This window comes from Bos indicus x Bos taurus, chromosome 20 (genome assembly GCF_003369695.1).
Source record: "Bos indicus x Bos taurus breed Angus x Brahman F1 hybrid chromosome 20, Bos_hybrid_MaternalHap_v2.0, whole genome shotgun sequence".
Classification (NCBI taxonomy): domain Eukaryota; kingdom Metazoa; phylum Chordata; class Mammalia; order Artiodactyla; family Bovidae; genus Bos; species Bos indicus x Bos taurus.
In genome coordinates, this window is record NC_040095.1 from 1,031,744 (window position 1) to 1,050,754 (window position 19,011).

The 19,011-nt window shown below is 48.5% G+C and overlaps 1 protein-coding gene across 2 annotated transcripts in view; it reads right to left on the reverse strand.

The window, feature by feature from the left end:
• SLIT3 (slit guidance ligand 3) overlaps positions 1-14,490 on the reverse strand; it is a 718,206-nt gene extending 703,716 nt beyond the window's left edge. Inside the window, exon 1 of one of the 2 annotated variants that reach the window (XM_027520392.1) lies at positions 14,078-14,490. In XM_027520392.1, coding sequence (XP_027376193.1) covers positions 14,078-14,274 — 197 coding nt within the window. In that variant the 5' untranslated portion in view covers positions 14,275-14,490. The remainder of the gene's footprint in view (positions 1-14,077) is intronic. The other variant, XM_027520393.1, reaches the window with a different exon arrangement.
• Between the last annotated feature and the right edge of the window lie 4,521 nt (positions 14,491-19,011).

Sequence of the window (19,011 nt, forward strand, 5' to 3'; positions counted from 1 at the left end):
GGGTGCCAGACATATGGGTGAACAGCCTGAAGATGATTTTAGTATCCACCCATTCAAGTGTCCCATAGTCATTCCCTTCTCTCTATGACATGTCACACATCTGGAAGCAGAGATGAGCCATCCTACGGAACCATGTCCCACACCCTGACCCAAAGAATCAGGGACCATAATAAAATGGCCATGGCTTTAGTTTTGGCAGTGGTTTGTAAATGCATGCCTGCTTAATTGCTCAGTCATGTCCGACTCTGGGATCCCATGGACTGAGGCCCACCAGGCTCCTCTGTCTGTGAGATTCTCCAGACAGGAATACTGGAGGGGGTTGCCATTCCCTTCTACAGGGGATCTTCCCGACCCAGTGATCAAACCTCAGTCTCCTGCACAGCAGGCAGATTCTTTACCTTCTGAACCACTAGGGAAGTTCGAATCAGCCATAAGTAATCAGAATAATGGCTTTTAAAGTGGTTATTCAAGACCAGGCACGTCCTCTAAGCTTGGCACGTAACACCTTATTTGATCCTCCCGCAGCCCAAGGACACAGGTGACTACTGAAGAACATGCCCAAGACTGCTTAGCTAGTTCAAGCCCCGGCCGCACCAACTCCAGCGTCAGTACTGTGAGCTGCTCTGCTATAGAGGGAGGGGCATTCTGCCTGTGCAGTCTACAAAGCCCAGAGCCAGTCAGTTTTCAGAAACACCGACTGCTTTTTTTGACACAAAACATCTTTTTCTTTCTTAATTTCAGAAGGCTTCCTGGGGAACTGAGCTAATTATCTGAGCCTTAATCAAGGACCAACCACTCCCTGAAGCAGCTGTTCTGGCCTCTCGATTGCCTCTCGAAAGTCCCTGGGATTGGTTACTTGTTGGCTCAGGTCTAAACCCCAAATCCCAGCCAGAGAAGTAAAGATGTATAGGGTCGAAGGGATCCTTGGAGATCTGCCAGCCTCCTCCCTTTGTCCCCTTAAAAGATGAGGAAACTGAGGCCCAGAGAGGTCAAGTGACTTGTCCAAGGTCACACAGTATGTCAGAGGTACAGCCAGGTCTCCAAATTCCCAGGCAAACATTCTTTCCACCACACCATGCTGCAGTTGCTAAAAATTCCCCAGAGCTGCCTCCCTCAGCCCTCCGCTTGACAAAGCTGTTTCCCCCCACACCCCCACACAACTACACACAGTCACATTTGGCAAGAGGTGCTATCAGCCCCACTCTGCTCATGAAACGCCGTTTTGCAATGGGGCCTCCTTGTTCGTTAGCAACACAGACAAAGGAAACTGTAGCGCAGTCTTCTCAGAAGGGGATGCCTCTTGTTTTAAAGACGGGAAGAGGGCTTCCTGGCTGAATATGGCTCGAATCAGCATGCAACTCCAGTCGGGAAAAAACCTAGAGGAGAAGATTTTGGTCTTTGCAAAATTTCTAGAACATATAAGGAAGGCACATGGCAGGAAGAAGCGTAAGGGAAGTGTCTCAGTGTTAAAATGAGCGCCTGAACACAGTAAACAAAGCAGACTGGTTACCATCCCGTGGCATGAAGTAATTAGAAGGGGGCGGGGGGAGCCTTAGACATTAAAACCTCCCATGAAGTAACTGGCCTTCCCATTGTGCATTTTTTCTCTAGTCCTGGTTCCCAGCTGTTTGTTTTTTTGCCTTCAATCTGGGATCGTCCTATCAGATCAGATCAGATCAGTCGCTCAGTCGTGTCCGACTCTTTGCAACCCCATGAATCGCAGCACACCAGGCCTCCCTATCCATCACCAACTCCTGGAGTTCACTCAGACTCACATCCATTGAGTCAGTGATGCCATCCAGCCATCTCACCCTCTGTCGTCCCCTTCTCCTCCTGCCCCCTACCTATACCTATACCTTAATCAAGCTCCTTTGTGCCTCTCCCCTTGGGTTCCACAATACTCCTTATTTATTTATTTACGACTAGATTTGGTCCCTTCTGTCTCCCTGGTTTCTCAGATTGGCAAAGGCTTCCTACAGCTCTGAGTGATCATTATTGAGCACCAAATGCTGTGATTGAGGCTGAAATGAAAGCAGGACAGACTTCTCATGAGGGCAGCTCACACCACAAAGCTGGGGTCCCCTCCGATTGCAGTTCTGAGACACGTATCTGTCCGGGTGGGTTGAGATCAGTGGCAAGCGGGTAGACCAGATGATCTCCAGAGCTACTTGCAAAGCTTGAAAGCCTCCTGGCTAGAGAAGGGAATGAGGGGGAGGGACAGAACCAAGTTCCATGGCAGAAATTCAGGACTTGTAAGCTGGCAGCAGATGGAGAGGAAAGTGCCAGTTTCTAGCAGGAGGAGATGTACTGCATACATTTCTCAGGGCTACTGCAAGCCCCAGGTCTTCCCTTCCAAAGGATCAGCTGAACGGTGCCCAGGAACCACACAGTCAGCCACATGTACAGGCACAAACTGAGTTTTCCAAAAAAGAAACTGGCCCAAATGGAAGTTCTCAGACCCTTCCCCTCAAAGCTGTCTTCCACATCAACTACCCCACTCCCAGGCAAACCTGTCCAAAGAGCAACCTGTGGTCCAAAGCCCGCTTCCTCATTCTCCCCTGGGGAAACTCCTGCCTGCTTTGTTATGCCTCAGAGAGAAGACTGGGGGGAATCAGCACCAGGGAAGCCATGTCCAGTGGTCTAGTTACAGCTGGGGCGGCCCAGGAGAGGCAGCTGGCCCCCCAAAGGAGGCCCTGTGCTCCTCATGGCCCCAAATGCTGCTGTGCTGTGTGTCAGTGTTTATGAAATGCTTCTCAAATAAGGTCAGTGTTCCACGCAAAGTCAGGACTCTAATAAAATGCAGAACTTGTGCTGTTTGCCAGCTAGCTGTGGAGGCATACTTGAATTCTTTCTCGGATACAATTGTTCTCATATTAATATTTTCCCCATGTGTTTGTTTTTTTTCAAATTCTACTTGTACTTTTTTTTTTTATGATGTGTGAGTTTTCCTACATATTGTACCCACTAACAGGGATGAGTGGGGCTTGCTTTCACCAGTGGTTCCTGAAGGCTTGATGTCTCTTCCTTCATTTTCCCCATCACCCCATAAATCTCTTCCTCTCTGAACCTAGCATGGTGGCTTTCACCTTGTCAGTCACCTGGTGGGTAAGCTCAGCCCAGATTGAGTTCCATATTATTTTGAGCTGTTCTGGTTATGAGGATATTTCACCTGCTTTAGCCATCATTCTATACCGCTGAGCTGTGCTGTGCTCAGTCGTGTCCAACTCTTTGTGACCCCCTGGACTTCAGCCCGCCAGGCTCCGTGGGATTCTCCAGGCAAGAGTACTGGAATGGGTTGCCACTTCCTTCTCCAGAGGATCTTTCCAACCCAGGGACCGAACCCACATCTCTTGCATCTCCAGCATCGCAGGCAGAGTCTTTTATCATCTTACCACCTGGGAAGCCCCAGTCATCATTGTTCAGTTCAGTTTAGTCACTCAGTCGTGTCTGACTCTTTGCGACCCCATGGACTGCAGCACACCAGGCCTCCCTGTCCAGCACCAACTCCTGGAGCTTACTCAAACTCATGTCCATTGAGTTGGTGATGCCATCCAACCATCTCAACCTCTGTCATCCCCTTCTCCTCCCACCTTCAATCTTTTCCAGCATCAGCACTCAATAAATAGCTCCCTTAACTGACTCCATCTTTCAAGGAGCCCCTTACGTGGTTCTACTTTCTTGAGACCGCTGGTTAGTAATTACTCAGATGAAAAGTTCTCTCAACTCCACCTGGCTGGGTTACTGGTATTGGTATGAGGCTCTGTTTGCATTTGTAAAAGATGCATCTTGATAAATGAAAAGGATAAGCCCAGGCAAAATTCAAAAACACGGGTGACCCTGAGCAAGTCCTTTGAATTCGCTGTTTCCTCACCTATAAATATAAGATGCTAAGATGAATCCTGATCATCTTTTAGATGCAGGATTTAGCTGATAAAGCTCTTGTGGGCGGCATCAGTAAGTCATTGCCACGGCACTAGATTTAGGAGACATTTGCAGACATTTGATCTCATTCAAACTCTGCATCAGTGCCATGAGAGAAGTGTTATTCCCACCATTCTAAAGGTTACAGATGAGACAATTAAGACTCCAAAAGATACTCCTGTAAGTTTCTGCAGGTAAAAAAATGGATGGAAACCAGGTTTCTCCCTAGGTCTTTTTCCTCATTAAAGGTTATATCAAACTGTACTCTCCATTGGTTTCACATTAACGCCTCTTCGAAACCTCATATATAAAACACTTTCTACCTACATTACAGAGCTTGGCAGAGGTGCAGGGGAGCAACAGAATATCAGAAAGCGCTAGATGATCCAGAAACTTTCATAACACATTTCTGAGCAGGACAGCTCACCAATGAAATCATCATTGCTGAGTTTTCCAATCACAGAAGAAGCCGCTCTATTCTCTGCTTGGGTTGCATGGAGTGTAGGAGCATGTTGCAGTCATCATTCACAGAGGTCAGCCCCAGAGGACCTCTCCCCACCACCCTGGGCATTATGAAGGACTTAGGGTGGCCCTGAAGATGAAGTCTCAGGCTGTCTTCAGGACACAGCCACGGACTGGCAGTCTCCAGTCTGCAACTAAGGTCCAGGCCACAAAGATCCTCCTGAAATACAATCTGAGGAACTGAGGTTTAGATGGTCGAAGTCCAAATTCAGTACTAGGCAATGGAGAGCTACCTGCAGGGCAGGACTGGGTAAGAAGCCAAGCTTGGAAGGGTCAAGGCGGGGATCAGGAGAAATACACAAGACGCACACACCCATGGTCAAGCCCACAAATCTCAGATTAGAAGAGACCACAGACACACTATGCAGACAGACCTGAGCTGGGGTATCTACTAACTGAGGGCAGGGGAGCAAGGAGGGGGTACGCCAGGAGCAGACAGAAACTAGGGAGGCTGAGAAATGCAAGAGGGAGTCAAGGTGGGTGGTTCAGTGTGCTGGCAGACTTTCAGGAACCACACTCCACGCTGTTGCCAAAGTGCAGAATGAATCAGGGGTCAGGAACTCAGACTGGCATTTCGGACAAGAGAAGAGGAATCTGAGCCCACACAAGCAGTGATAAAACCATGAAAAGTGAAGCTGCGTTCATTCCAGCGAGGCTGCATCTTATACACATCCTGTACCAGCAGGACCCAACCTCAGGTGGCAGGAGTCCAGAGATCACGGCTGAAAGAAGGCGAGTGGTACCACCAGCTAGAAGGAAAGACAATCCCTGGCAAGAGCTAGGCAGATACTCACGGGGGAAAACGCCCACCAAGAAGGCTCATCAGGGGACTCCCCTGGTGGTCCAGCGGTTAAGACTTTGCCTTCCACTGCAGGGGTACAGGTTCAGACCCTGGTCAGAGAGCTAATAGCTCACATGCCTTGCAGCCAAAAATCCAAGACAAAACAAACAAATAAAAAAAGCAGAAGCAATATTGTAACAAATTCAATAAAGACTTTAAAAAAAATGGCCCACATTAAAAAAAAAAAAAATAAAGCCACATTAGAATGTTCTTGGAGGGTTATTCCCCTCAAATCTAAAATAAAAAATCATAGTAATTAGCCACATAATCATGGTGATATTTTCCCTAAGACTGGGTTTAGTCCTAAACACCCTAAATGCCCCCATTAGATAAAACTTTCTTAACAGCAGCCCCTATCATGTTAAATGGGGCTCAGGCCCTCTTTGGTTTCTTATAATTGTGAACTCTGTGAATCTAAACTACATTCCTATTTCTAGCCATGGGAACCCACTTCTCCAATTCAAACATCACCTTTTAATACGTCCCCAAGGTGGACAGGCTAGCTCTTTTGCCAGGTGGCCAGAACATAGCATCAGAACCCCTCTCAGGATACCTTGCATCAATAGGTTCTCTGATTCAATAGGATCTTGCTTTTTTCCCCTTCTGGTCATTCTTTGAGAACTAGGTTTGGAAGAATGGACAAGGGTGTGCTAACTTAACTTGGGGAAGGGATAACGTGACCAGTGGTGGGAGCGCAGACTGGAGACCAGCCTGCCTGGACAAACCCTGGCTCCACACCTCCCACCTGGGGAAGGGCCCTCTCCATCTCTGTTTCCTTGTCTGTAAAACGGGGACACATGGAGTTCCTGTTTGGCATGACGGGTTGAAGACTGAGTCTATGCACGTCAAGAGTGAGAGCAGCACCAGGCCCAAACCCCAGGAACGGGCACGGTGGAGATGGAGAGCACCACTGCCACGGCCATCAGTGTTTATGGAGGCTTCAGGAGCACCTGGGCACTCAGTCCTCTGTGCCGCGTCCTGCATCACATTCGTCCACCCACTTTCCAAGCAAATGGGCTCCGTACCAGTGGGCACCCCAGATAGTCAAAGAAATCACTTTGAGAAACGGAGGTTCTCAGATGGGCCATGCTGCTGAAAAGAAGGGCCTGATTTCTCAGGCTAGAATATTTCACAGGAGAGAATACACCTACACACACCTACACACACGCACACACCCCACATTGTAGGCTGATGGGGCTTCTGGCACCAAACTTGACAGAAAAAGGATGAAGCAAAAGTCATGAAGGAAAAGGCTACAAGAAACCAAGAGTATAGAGAAAATTCAACACAAGGGGGAAATTAAACATTAATAGGAAATCATTCCAGAGAAAATACGAACAATAGAACTCCAGGGAAAGAAGATGCTACAGGCCAATAAGACCTCAAGATTTGTATCTACCCCAGCCAGGAAGAACAGGACAATGTACTTGTGTAATCTACACCCCAGACCATAGAAAGATGTGGAAAAAACCCGAGAGAATGTTGCTGACTGTATTGACAACCTGGATAAAGATCTATAGGGCAAGCTCACTAAAACCGCAGAGGGAATGAGGAGAGGAGTGGCTAATATGCCGGAAGGAAATTAAACAGAGAAACGTTCCTGAAAAGCTGATGAAATGAAACTATTTGCCAAAATTTAATTAGGATAAATGCAAAGTGTTGGACTTAGATGCCAAAAGTCAAGCGCACAAGTCGAGGATGGGAGAAAGTAAGGTGAACAGCACGGAGGTCTGGGGAGACCCTGGGGAGACAGTGACAAGCAGGGTCCAAACGAGCCGAGCCAGGGGCGGGGCTGAGCCGAGTGAAGAGGCCCCTGCAGCAGGCCCTGCCAGGAGGCAAGACAGCGAGGGACTGGAAGGCCTCATTCAAACCAATGAAAAGCAAAGAGGACTGGGATCTAGTTAATGGAAGAAAACTATGAAAGGAGAGAGTGATTGTCTCAAAGTCTAACATGCACAGAATAGCTGAGGTAATTATAAAAGTTTATGGAAGAAGAGAGAAGCCTTGGGCAGGCGGGTGTTGAGAAATTCAACAGCAGTAAGATGTCTGAAATCCTATCATTTGGGAAAGGATTCTGCTTGCTCTGTGTAATAACAAGTAATGGGAGATGGGTCCAACCCCCAAACAAAGAAAAATTTTTTCTTAGAACTGCTTTTAAAAATGGAATAAATTGCCTTGGGAAGAACTGAGGGCCTCACCACTAAATGTAATCAAACAAAGAATGACCACCTTCCCCCAAATTACGCTGGTGGAAGACCAATCTGCACATGGTCGAAACTTGGACAAGAGGACCTCTTTCAACCTCGACAATCAATATTTTTCCAAATCAGGCTTTATCTTGAGTGTGCTCCAGAATGAAGACTACAGTCAATAAGAATTGTGATAAGCATGATAATAGGTGTATTCGTGGAGGATGCACTGGGATTCATGCAGTCTGTACATACCTGATACAGCGTCCCGTTTAAGGGGACGATTATCATTCCCATTTTATAAGCGAAGACACTGAGGTGACCCAGCTAGTTAAACAGTGAACCAGGACTGGAGTCCCATCTGGCTCGGAAATCCACACCTCTACTCACAAAAGTATTCCGTTCCCGCTTCCCAATCTGCTCAGTACTGAGGATCTTTCATCACACACTCTTGACACTGTTTCTGGGGGAATGGCTGGACAAGCACGGTGCCAGCAACAGAAGCACGAAGACCACAGAGGGTGGGAAGGAAAGCGGAGCTTTGGCAGACTGGAGCGAGCGGTACTTTCACAATGCAGTCTAGGTCTCCCAGCAGAGTTCTCCCCATCTGAGTAAGACGGATTTAAATTTAAGTCTGGAGAATAATGAATAATCGGGAACCTCAAAAAACTCAACACCAGAAACCACAGCAGGGCACCCTCGGATCTACTCTATCCAGAATTAGTAGTGCTTCAGAAAATCTCTCAGGAAAAAAAAAAATATGCCTTGTTTTTGTTTGTTTTTTGTTTTTCCAGCAGTTATAGAAAGGGTTACGACCACCTTACATAACAAGGGTGGAGCATGCTAGTAAATACAGCTGTTTCAAGTAAAAGCAGTAACAGAGGCAGACAAGGGAAGTCAGTAAAAGTAGGTATTTAGGCAAAGACAGAAGGAATAAGCATTGAAGAAATAAAGTCAGGGCCAAAAATTCCACATGTAAATCCAACCCCCTCAAAATAAATAAATAAAATGCATTCTTTATTTAAATATTCCACAGAGCAGCACGCCCATGGAAAAGATATGAACCACTTCAACCGTAATCTCATTTTTAAGAAACAGAGGCCAACCTGGGCTTAGCTGGGGAGGAGAGGGAGGGAACCGGGCACGAAGGGATTGGGCACAGCCTATGTGCAGGCAGGGGACTTGCCCCGACAGGCACACTTCGAGTGGGCATCTCAAAACTTCCAGCTGGATGAGGCCCGAGATGAAGAAATGGAAATAACCACTGTGGTCACAATCATTAAGAGTTTGTGGAGGCCTATGTGCCAGGTACTGTGTTAAGCACTTCCGGTACCTTATTTCATTTCACTGTCCCCCAAAGGAACACTGACTCTGTGCCCTGTACAGATAAGGAATGGTAGTTGGAAAAACAACATGCTGGGCACTGTGCCGAGTGCTTCACATGGATGCCTTGGGCCACATGCATAGCATTCCGACAGGGGCCAGTGTGAGCGCCATCCCCGTACACAGGTGTGGAAATATGGTACAAAGGGATGAAAGAGATGGCAGCCCAGAGGAGTGGGGTGACCTGTCCCAAGTGCAACAGCAAAGATGGAGCAGAGCCAGAACAGAGCTGTCTGTCTCCAGAGACCAGGCCTGAACCAGGAGGCACGGGGCTCTGGAATCATCTTGCATCACCCACATAGTGCCAAAGACTCCCCAGCTCTCAGACCTGTTGTTCTCCTTTCCAGGGGAGAAACAAGTCAATGACAACAAAGGGAACTGGAGAGAAACAAAGTAGCGAATATGCAGAAATAAAGGCCCAGCTCAAGCGCAAAAGCAAAACTTAATAGCGAACCTACAAACACATGGATTAATACAAGCAGAGCAGCAATCAAAAACCACAGAGTGGAGGATAATGCTGATGAGCTTCTGATTAAAAAGTCCTACAGTTTAAGTGATCGGGATTTCTAGCTCTTTTCATGGGCATGTGCACAGTAGGAGTTTTGCAAGATTGCTTAGCAACGCCTGGCAACCAGACTCCAGAAAGGATCACTCCTTGGTAACTCTAGTAAAGCAATAATTTTAGCTCATGAAAGCTAAATTTTAGAAACCCTTAATAACTCATATAATAGGTTACTAGTAAGAAGCCTGCAGCCATACATAAAAATGCAAATCTATAACCACTCAGCTTTCACTTGTATGAACCAAAGAAAGACGTGTACTTTTGAGATTCATCATTAATTTATTTAATACACACTTGCTGAAAACCTACTATGTGCCAGACTCTGTTCTATGCTATGGGAAAGAGGCCCTTGACAGTTCACCAGTGAACTATAGGCTATACATAAAAAAACATGGGCTGAACTAGAATCCTACTTTTAGGAAAATGAGGCCCAGAGAAGGAAAGCAATCCATTCTAAGTTGCACAGCACCCTACAGGATATTTTCAGCTGCTTATGTCCCACTCAGTAGATTCAGCAGGAAAACACTGCTCCCCTGAAAAGGTCACATTCCCATGATTGGTCCAGAGAGGCCCCAGGATCCACCAGTTTGCCTCTGAGCTGGCCTGGAGGGTTGGGAGTACCAGGATGCAGGGCCTGGCTGTTGAGCATCTTGGAAAGTCTCCCACTTGACCTCAGGACCTCTGTGGTCAAGTAAGGGAAAGCCTATGACACGGTGTCGGTTTTTATTGGACCCAACCACCGGCGAAGCTTGCCGTCATCTGGAGTGATGGAGAAAATTAAGTTACCACATTCTCACGTTTCAGCCTTTAGCCTGTATTCCTTCACAAACAGGAAATGTTTATTTAAATACAGCAGTCTCCAGCATGTTCCAGAGCCAAGTGAACAACCAAAGATGTCCACTCTTGCCCCCTCCACTGTCCAGGCCACCGCCTCGCCGTGGGTGAGGAGCGGGCCTCCGCCTGCCTGGGCAGGACGGGGCGGAGGGGCCCTGCATGAGAGTTCATTTTCATCTGTCTCCTCCTGTTCTGGGCCGAGATTGTGGTTGGAGAAGAAGTACATCTGTGGGCTCCTTTTGTACTCAGAAGGGTAAAGGCAGCATCTGTTTACTCTGTGCTCCATGGTAAATGTTTTGTTTCAGGCACAACCATTCACTTCCTCTCCCCTCATCCTCTATCTCTGCTCCATGGATAATAAATTACACTGAATTCTCCTCTGCGTTTATTTTGCTTTCTTGTGGGTGTCACCTCCCCACTGAAGGGAAAAAAAATTTGTCAGTAGTTTATAAACGGCAGAGAGTTTCTCCGCGTGATGTGCTGGCATTATGGAGAGTATGCTAGAACACAGACCCCTAGCTCACAGATACCAGCTTAATTATGAACAACTTAACAGGCCCCATTCCAGGCCTGAAGCAAAGTCCAAATCGTGACTGCATTATCCTCATGTACGTTTCCCTTAAAGGCATGCCATGGGTGGACACGGTCACAACACCAGAGCAACAACCACACACACACACCCCTTCATAAAAGGCTCTTTGGGAGACAGAATAGCAGGAATGCAGAAGGGAGAAAATGCTTCCTCTTTGTTATAAAATGCAATGTAAACATCTGAGATCAGAAAATGGCTTTTAGGAAGGTCCCGAGCATCTAGGGGTAGCGCTGACAAAAGTTGTTGTCGTTCCTGTTTAGTTGTTCAGTTGTGTTTGACTCTTTGCGATCCTGTGAACTGTAGCCCACCAGGCTCCTCTGTCCGTGGGATTTTCCAGGCAACAATGTTGGAGTGGATCGCCATTTCCTTCTCCAGGGGATCTTCCGGACCCAGGAATCAAACCCCAGTCAGATTTTTTACCACTGAGCCACCAAGGGAAGCCCCACTGACAAAACTTAGCCACACGAAAAAATGAGCCTTGAGAAGTTGAAAGCACTCACTAAAGGAAAGTTCCTTCTTCCATCCTTTGATTACATTCTTGAAGTTGGATTACTGGTTTTCCTCTGTATATGCCATGATTTTATATACAGTTACTGGAATGCAGTGGACGCTCAAGTTATGTTTGTTGAATGAATGAAGGGAAGAATGAATGAAAAATTCCTCCCTAAAGAAATCCTTAGCATAACTCAGAAATTCCACCCCCTCCCCCCAAGAGTATGCAGAACTGAAATGTTACATGTGAGCTGACAGAGAGGGTGTGGGATGATGAAGGACTATTGGAACTGTTGTTGGGAGGCTGTGCCTAATCCTTGCAGTAACTCTGACCCAGCCTGCCTGTAAAACCTGTCCCCATCCCCCACCCCGAGGAGGAAAGAGACTAGATGAAAAGCCAGCCTTGGCAACCACCTCACCCTAATGCAAGCCCAGCAAACGAGACATCAATGACCAGAACCAAGGGAGATGAGATTCACACATTCCAAAGCATCTCCTACTCTGCCAATGCCTGCTGGTGGCCATGATGGCAGAGGCCCATGGGAATGCCCAGGACTCCAGTCTCTACCCAGTTTCTTCAATTACAGAGCAGATGGGCAGACCCCAGTTGCCTGGGTCTCCTGGGGGAGGCAGTGCAGTGGCATGCTGGCTGCAGAGCTGTGCCTGCAGCTTTTGAGGACTTCCTACATGCCACAAATAGAGGGGCCTACTCTCCTTGTTGTCTCAAATACGCCACATGATTTTAAATATCAAAGAGGCCCCAAAGAGGAGCGCTAATGTCAAAGCAAGTGAATGTTCGCAGAGCGCACCTGAAGCAGCAGTAACAGTTGCCTATTCTAAGACCCCAGCCCAAGGAGAGCCCTCCCAGGACCATCTATTTACAGATCTTGGTCCAAGTTGACCCTTGTTCCAAGGATGTCCAGCAGAGGGGTAAGGGGTGTACACTTGGGAGCCAGATATACTCAAATTCAAACACTTAACTAGATACTACATGACCTTGAGCCAATGACAAAAAGGCTTAACAGTTAAGTGGAATGATAAGCATTACCTTTGTAACTAATAAGAGGGTTGCAGAGATTCAGTAAGGTAACACATGTAAACAAACTGAGGCACACAAAGCATTCGCTAAACATTAGCTACAGTTGGCTACAGTTATTATTTCACTCACTCATGTGGTTGGCCGTGTGAGGAGGGAGGTGACTTTATCAGTTATAGGTTTCCAAAAACACCACTAAAACAAGTTTTTCACTGGCATGGTAGAATATAATGTCTGAATTCAGTCGTGGAAGCCTGGATTCTGGCCCTTTTATTGCCACCAACTTGCTGTGTGACCTTAGGCGAGTCATTTCACATTTCCAAGCTACATTTTCCACGTGTATGCATGAAGGTTCAGTTCTACCCTCCTCTAGAACTGTATGGTTCACCCCCCACAGAATAATCACTGCACTTGGAAAAAAAAATGTTTTGAGCCAAAGCAAAGCAGGAAAAAGTAAGGCAATTCTACTGAGTCTCTGCTCGGGGACACACAAAGAGTAGGCAGCAGAGAATGAAGTGGCAGGAGGTGATTAACAGGAATAACACACTCTAAGACAATCCATCTTAGTCTCTTGCCACTCTCCTCCAGACTAAATCGGGGAAGGCAGAATCTCAAAGACCCCTGCACCTACTCTAAGACACGCGGGGAAGGGGCAGTGGGAGAGCCAAGACCCGCAGGAAGCTACCAGCTAGAGCAAACCCTCGCCCACTTCTGGGCTGTGTTCCCAGTCCCTTCCAACCCCCCTCCACCATTTCTCCTTCCTTCTTCACTCCTGACTGCAGGCTAGAAAGAGCCCACCCCAGTCCAAGTTTTGAAATTGGTCCGAGGATCAAAATGATAAATGTTTCCAAAACGTTGACATATGAAAAGTAAATATTTGGTTGCACAATTGGGGTTAAAACGAGGGTCAATCCACCCCACTCTCCAAGCGCCTCTCCTCTTGCTGCCAAGCCCAGGATCCGAGGTTGAGTGCGGTTTGTAAGATTATAGCGCTCGCTCTCATTTAAAGGGCTGTCAGCATTTCCATTCTCCAGCCCCGTTCGGAGAGGCATTTATAACCGAGCCATAAAAAATTCACCCGGGCTGCAACTTGGCTTCTCGGAGGCTGCGCTCCAGGCAGGGCGGGTTTTGCAAGCACCCACTCTGAAATGGTTTGGTTCCTAAGAAGTTAGACCTTCAGACACACTCTCAACTTTCCTCGCAAGGGCAGCCAGAGAGCGGCTGGCCCATGCTGATCTCCGAGCTGGTCACAGTCTCTGGAGCCCGCTCTCCTAGTCCCCGTGCCTTGCAGCCCCATCACCCTTCCGCTTTCTTCTTCCCTCCCTCTTCAAATAGCGCGGGCCCCTTCCTCTCACCCTAAGACCTCACCGTAAGACCTCCCTGGCTGCAGTGTCATCTCCTCCCTTTCCTTCCGCCAGCATTCTCCTTGGAAACTGTCAGCTGGCCCTGCGTCTGGAACCCTTCACCCCTGGAGAAGCACTGCTCTTCGCTCATCACAGGGGGCCTCAAGCCCTCTTTCCTTAGACCTGTCCAAAGCCACAGACCCCCAACTTAGAGGGTGGAGGATCCGATCCAGGAGATGGGGAAGGCAGAGACTGCAACCAACGCGACCAAGGGGAAAGGAAGGCTCTGGCGCGCCTGGGGGCCCTTCTGTGGGACCCAGGTGGGTGGCCCGGGTGGGGTAGGGCGGGGCGGGGGTACTCACAGGCGCTCGGCGTTGCGGGGGATGCCCCGGGGAACAGCCCGGAGGCCCAGCCCATGGCAGTCCACGCTGGCGGCGGAGCAGGTACACTTGGTGGGGCAGGCGGCAGCGGGGGGCCCGCTCAGAACACTCGCCAACGCCAAGGCCAGCATCAGGCGGGCGCGCACGGCGGCGCCGGCCCCCGTCCGCCCGGGGGCCATAGTGTGCAGGGGCCCGCGCCCGGAGGAGGCTACCTCGGCAGGGCAAGACGCGTGGAGCCCGCGGAGATGCGCTAAAAGCACGGACGGCCTGGGGAGCGGGCAGCGGAGTTAGCGCGGAGGAGGAGCGAGCTCGGCGCTCAGGCGCACGGGGCGCGGGCGGAGCGGGGCGCGCCGGGAGGCGGCGGCGGCAGCAGCTCCATCGGCGGGGCCGGCGCTGCCCCGCTGCGCATCGCTCGGAGTGCCCAGGTGCCGAGCGCCCCCTGGCCCCACCGGACCGCGGCCCGGGGCGCGGGCCGGGTCGGAAACCTGGGGAGAGCGCAGTGGGGCGCGGCGCCCGGAGCGGTCCGGCTTGGGGCCGGGCTCGGGAGCGCGGCGGCGACGGCGGCTGGGGCACGGGGCGGCTGGGTGAGCTGGCCGGCGCTCGCTCTCTCCATTCACTGAGCGGGGCAGACACCGGAGACGCGGGGCCCACCCCTCCCGCCCCCCCAAAAACGCCAGCTCCGCCTCCCATTGGCTGCGCCGCGCGTCATGTCGACTAAGTTGGGAACTTTGCTGGAGCGACCGGGGAGCACGAAGGGAGGAGGCCACAGAGGAGTGAGAAGGAACCGGGCGGGAAGAGGGACTCGCTCGGCCAGCAGGGCCCCAGAATTGAGGCTTATTCACTCTAGGGAGCCAAGGACTGAACAGGCTGGTGATATATTTTCTTTATTCCAGCACTGAGCTAGGCATGCTACTTACAGTTTTCTCTGTCCCAACATCGTCCCACAAGAGGGAATTTGTAGACCCCTATTTTATAGATTAGAAACTCAGAGCTCAGAGAAGTGAAGTGACTTGCCTGAAGTCACACAGCCACTGGGGACCCCAAACCGTGGCCCTCTCATTCACCATGTTTTACTTCACAGTCCATCAAAACTGCAGCCCTGCCTCATCTACAAAGATCCTCAAAGATCCTGCCTGATCTTGGCCAAGATCCACTTCTTCCTGAAGGACCTGTTGCATTGACACGACTGCCCTCCACGGTCACACGTGTCAGAAAACGGCCACCTGAGTTGTTCAGGTCACTGTCCGTAAGCCCTACGTGGAAGCATTGCTTCTTTGCCCAGCCCCAACACTGGCTGTGCTGCTAAGAGTAGTGATGGCTGGGCCATGAACCCCTAGATTGACAGTGCTGGGTTCCTAGGCCTTGAGCTTCTGTTTCCTGACCAGGTGACTTTGGGTCAGCCGTGTCACCTGAACCTTGGTTTCCTCAAAGCAAGGAGGCCACATCACTGTCTGGGCCCCCCTCCCTGGGTTGTCTGGGCCATCAAAGAAGAGAAAGTGTGATTTTCAAAACATTCATTGCATGCAAGGCAACCCTTTGGCCTCTAGTGCCTTCCTCTCCCAGTGCCCGCTCTAAATTGGCCAGGTCTGAGCTTTTCCAGATGCCCTGGGGAGGGCATGTGTTAGGGGCTCCATAAATACTTGTTGGAATGATTTTGTTTGTTTGTTTGGAGGGAGAGGGCAGGAACTGGAGGAAGTATTGCCCAGACTTCCTTGAAGTCTGCTCACAGTGAAAACATCTGAATGAGCCTTTGCATATATACACATTCATACACACACACACTCATACCTGCAAATACACCAATGCCTACACACACCATCACACATATCATCACACACATCCACTTGTATACAAACATGCTTCCACATACTCTTACACATTCACAGTCATATAACACATGTGTGCATCATGCTCCCACATACCCTGTGCCAGCAACAACTATTCTCCTGACATTCTTCCATTTTCTTTCCCATAAATGCTACTCTGATTCCTTCTACTGCATTTTCCTTCAAGGGAACTTTCAACTGCTTGGACTATAGCCTATGAATATACAGCAGAGGTGCAGATTTTATTTTGTTGTATTTAGCAGATTTTCAAAGTTTTAGCCCCGGGCACCCAATTGTATGTACATGTACACACACATGCACTTATGCACACACTCCAGCCCCTCCATCATTCATAAACACATTAGGTGCAATTTACTGCTGTTATTCTTGGGAGCAGCTTTCAGCACAGATGCTGTTGTCATCGCCCTCTGGTGGCCATAGACGGTCGACGGGTGACTTCAGCATATAAGAACTCTAAACATCCTTTCCTCTGAAGCTTTCCTCCAAACCTTGAACCAATTTAGTACCAGGACTGAGGCAGATGAGAGAACTGGGCAAAGGCCCAAGGGCACACAAGTGTCTCAGACTGTCTGGAAAAGAAAGGAGTAGGGGTTTCTTTGTTTTCTCAAATGCATACTAGAGCGTGTTTTGCAATCCCTTCAGGCTGGGCTCTAAGCACAGTATATGTGTGTGTGAGTGAGTGTGTGTGTGTGTGTGTGTGTGTGTGTGTGTGTGCTGGGCTGGGCTCTAAGCACAGTATGTGTGTGTGTGTGTGTGTGTGTGCTGGGCTCTAAGCACAGTGTGTGTGTGTGTGTGTGTGTGTGTGTGTGCTGGGCTCTAAGCACAGTATATGTGTATGTGAGTGTGAACGTGTGTGTGTGTGTTGGGGTGGGTGGGGTGTTTTCCATTTAAGCTGCTGGGAGGGGAGTTCATGAGCCTGACTAGATCTTTAAGTGACTTTATAGGCATTCAAGTTTGCTCTTCCCTGGGAGAGCCACCTTAGAACAGAGCCCGGAGTCAATCAACCCCAAGAAAGGGGAAGTGGGAGAAATAGGAGGTACACAGGACACTGGCTACCCAGAACCATGGAGTGTGTAGGCTGGAACAACCGTAGACATCATTTAATCCACTATCTCTGTGTTCTGAAGATTGCTGCTTCCACATGTTTTTTCAAGGGCGGAAGTTTCCTTGGACAAAAATAAAGTAAGGAGTGCTACTCACTTTCACCTCTCCTGGTGATGGCATCACTGATAAGTATATTAAAGAGTATTTAAGAGTCCTAAAATAAAATGGTTTAAAGTTTATTCAATTCAAGGGACTTCTCTAGTGATTCAGTGGCTAAGACTCTGTTCTCCGAAAACAGGGGCACAGGTTCAATCCTTGGTCAGGGAAGTAGATCCTGCATGCCACAACTAAGAGTCTGCAGCCACATGAAAAAGAGCCCACGTGCTGCAGCTCAGACCCAGCAACCAAATAAATATAAATAAATAGATATTGTTTAAGTAGTGTTAAATTCAGTTTCCCAGTATCACTGGCCCTTTTGCATGTAAACTTAATATTCTTTTGAAACTTTTGGAGAACCCCCAATAAAATTCAACCCTTATATCTAATAACATGGAAATTAAGTCTCAGAGAGGGAAAGGCACCAGTACAAGGTCACGCAGTGCATCGATAAGCCAGCCAGAGCCAGATCCCAGGCTCCTCATGCCTAGTATGGGGCTCCACCCACTCCCCCGCTCCACTGATTCCAAGGAATCTGCAGAATGTGTCAGCCTTCCCATGGAAGAATTACTCTGTGTAAAGAAGTCTAAGTCCTTATGAGGTCAGGGTATTGGGTAGGACTTTATGTCTAAGTTCCAGAGATGACTTTTATACTCTGTGGAATGATTTTCAGACTGCTACACAAGTCTCTGGGGATTTTTGGATCTTTTTTCAAATCAAAAAAATGTTCCCTTTACTTTTCCATAGCCTTCTCAAAAGCAAACTATCCACCCATTCCCCCAGGAAAAGCCACCTCAGACTTTCTCTTCCAACCTGTTTTCTGTCTCAATATAAGGCCATTTTAATGATAGCAGGTTTTCTGGTTGCAGCAATAACTAACTGAAGTAAAGAAATGAATTTTTAAGAAGGTTTTGGGGTAACGTAAAAATGTAAGGAACAAATTAAAGAGGGGGGTTTCAAAAAAGACAAGAACCAGGGCAAGAACTAGGTGCCAAGCACCTAAGATTTCCAAACAGCCAGGAAGAAGAGATTGGCTGGCCTGCTGACATCACATGATCACCCCCTTGGTCAAAGAAGACAAGAGCCCATGGGTGAGGGTCCTCTGCAAACTACACTCAGCTAGGCAGGTAGAAGTGGTGCAGTCAAAGGAGACTCAGGGAGCTGTTCGCTAAAAATGTAGGGGAAGGCAAACAGAACCAAAGCCTCTTGTCTCTGCCTCACACCACAGCCATTCAGTTCCTGAGCCCTGTTAATTCTCCCCATGATTATTTTCTGAATCTGTCCCCTCTTCATCTTTGGTGCTCCTATCATTGTTCCCGGTTATGAAAACCAGCTTTCATATGGCCCTTGTTCACACTGGCCCCCGTATCAGTTCTCTAATTTTGTTTGTCCCTCCCACTCCCAATCCATCTTTTGCTCTGATGATCAAGGGACCTTTCTAGCAAATCTGACAGTGCAATCTTGAACTTTGAAATAGACTTCTGTCTTTGCCACCTCATCTCCCACCACTCCCCCACACCCTCCCAACATCCCTCCTGGAACATCCTACCCTGCTCTTCCCTATCTGGGTCTCCCAGAGTCGGTTTAACTGTTGATTTCTCCAGGACATCTTGCTGAGCCAGACTATTAGATTCTCTAGGGCAGTCACCATATATAATCCATTTGTTCCAACATTTTAATATAAAAATTTTCAAATATTCAGAGATGGCTAATCCATTTTTGCATGCTTGATGCCTAGAGGTACAAATAAATCTTTGATGACTGATGAATGAATAAATGAACGGATCCATGAATGAATGATCCTCCCAATCTTCCTATTCTCCCGTCATAGTTTTACTTATTTTAATTAACACTGCTTGATCTTTGGAG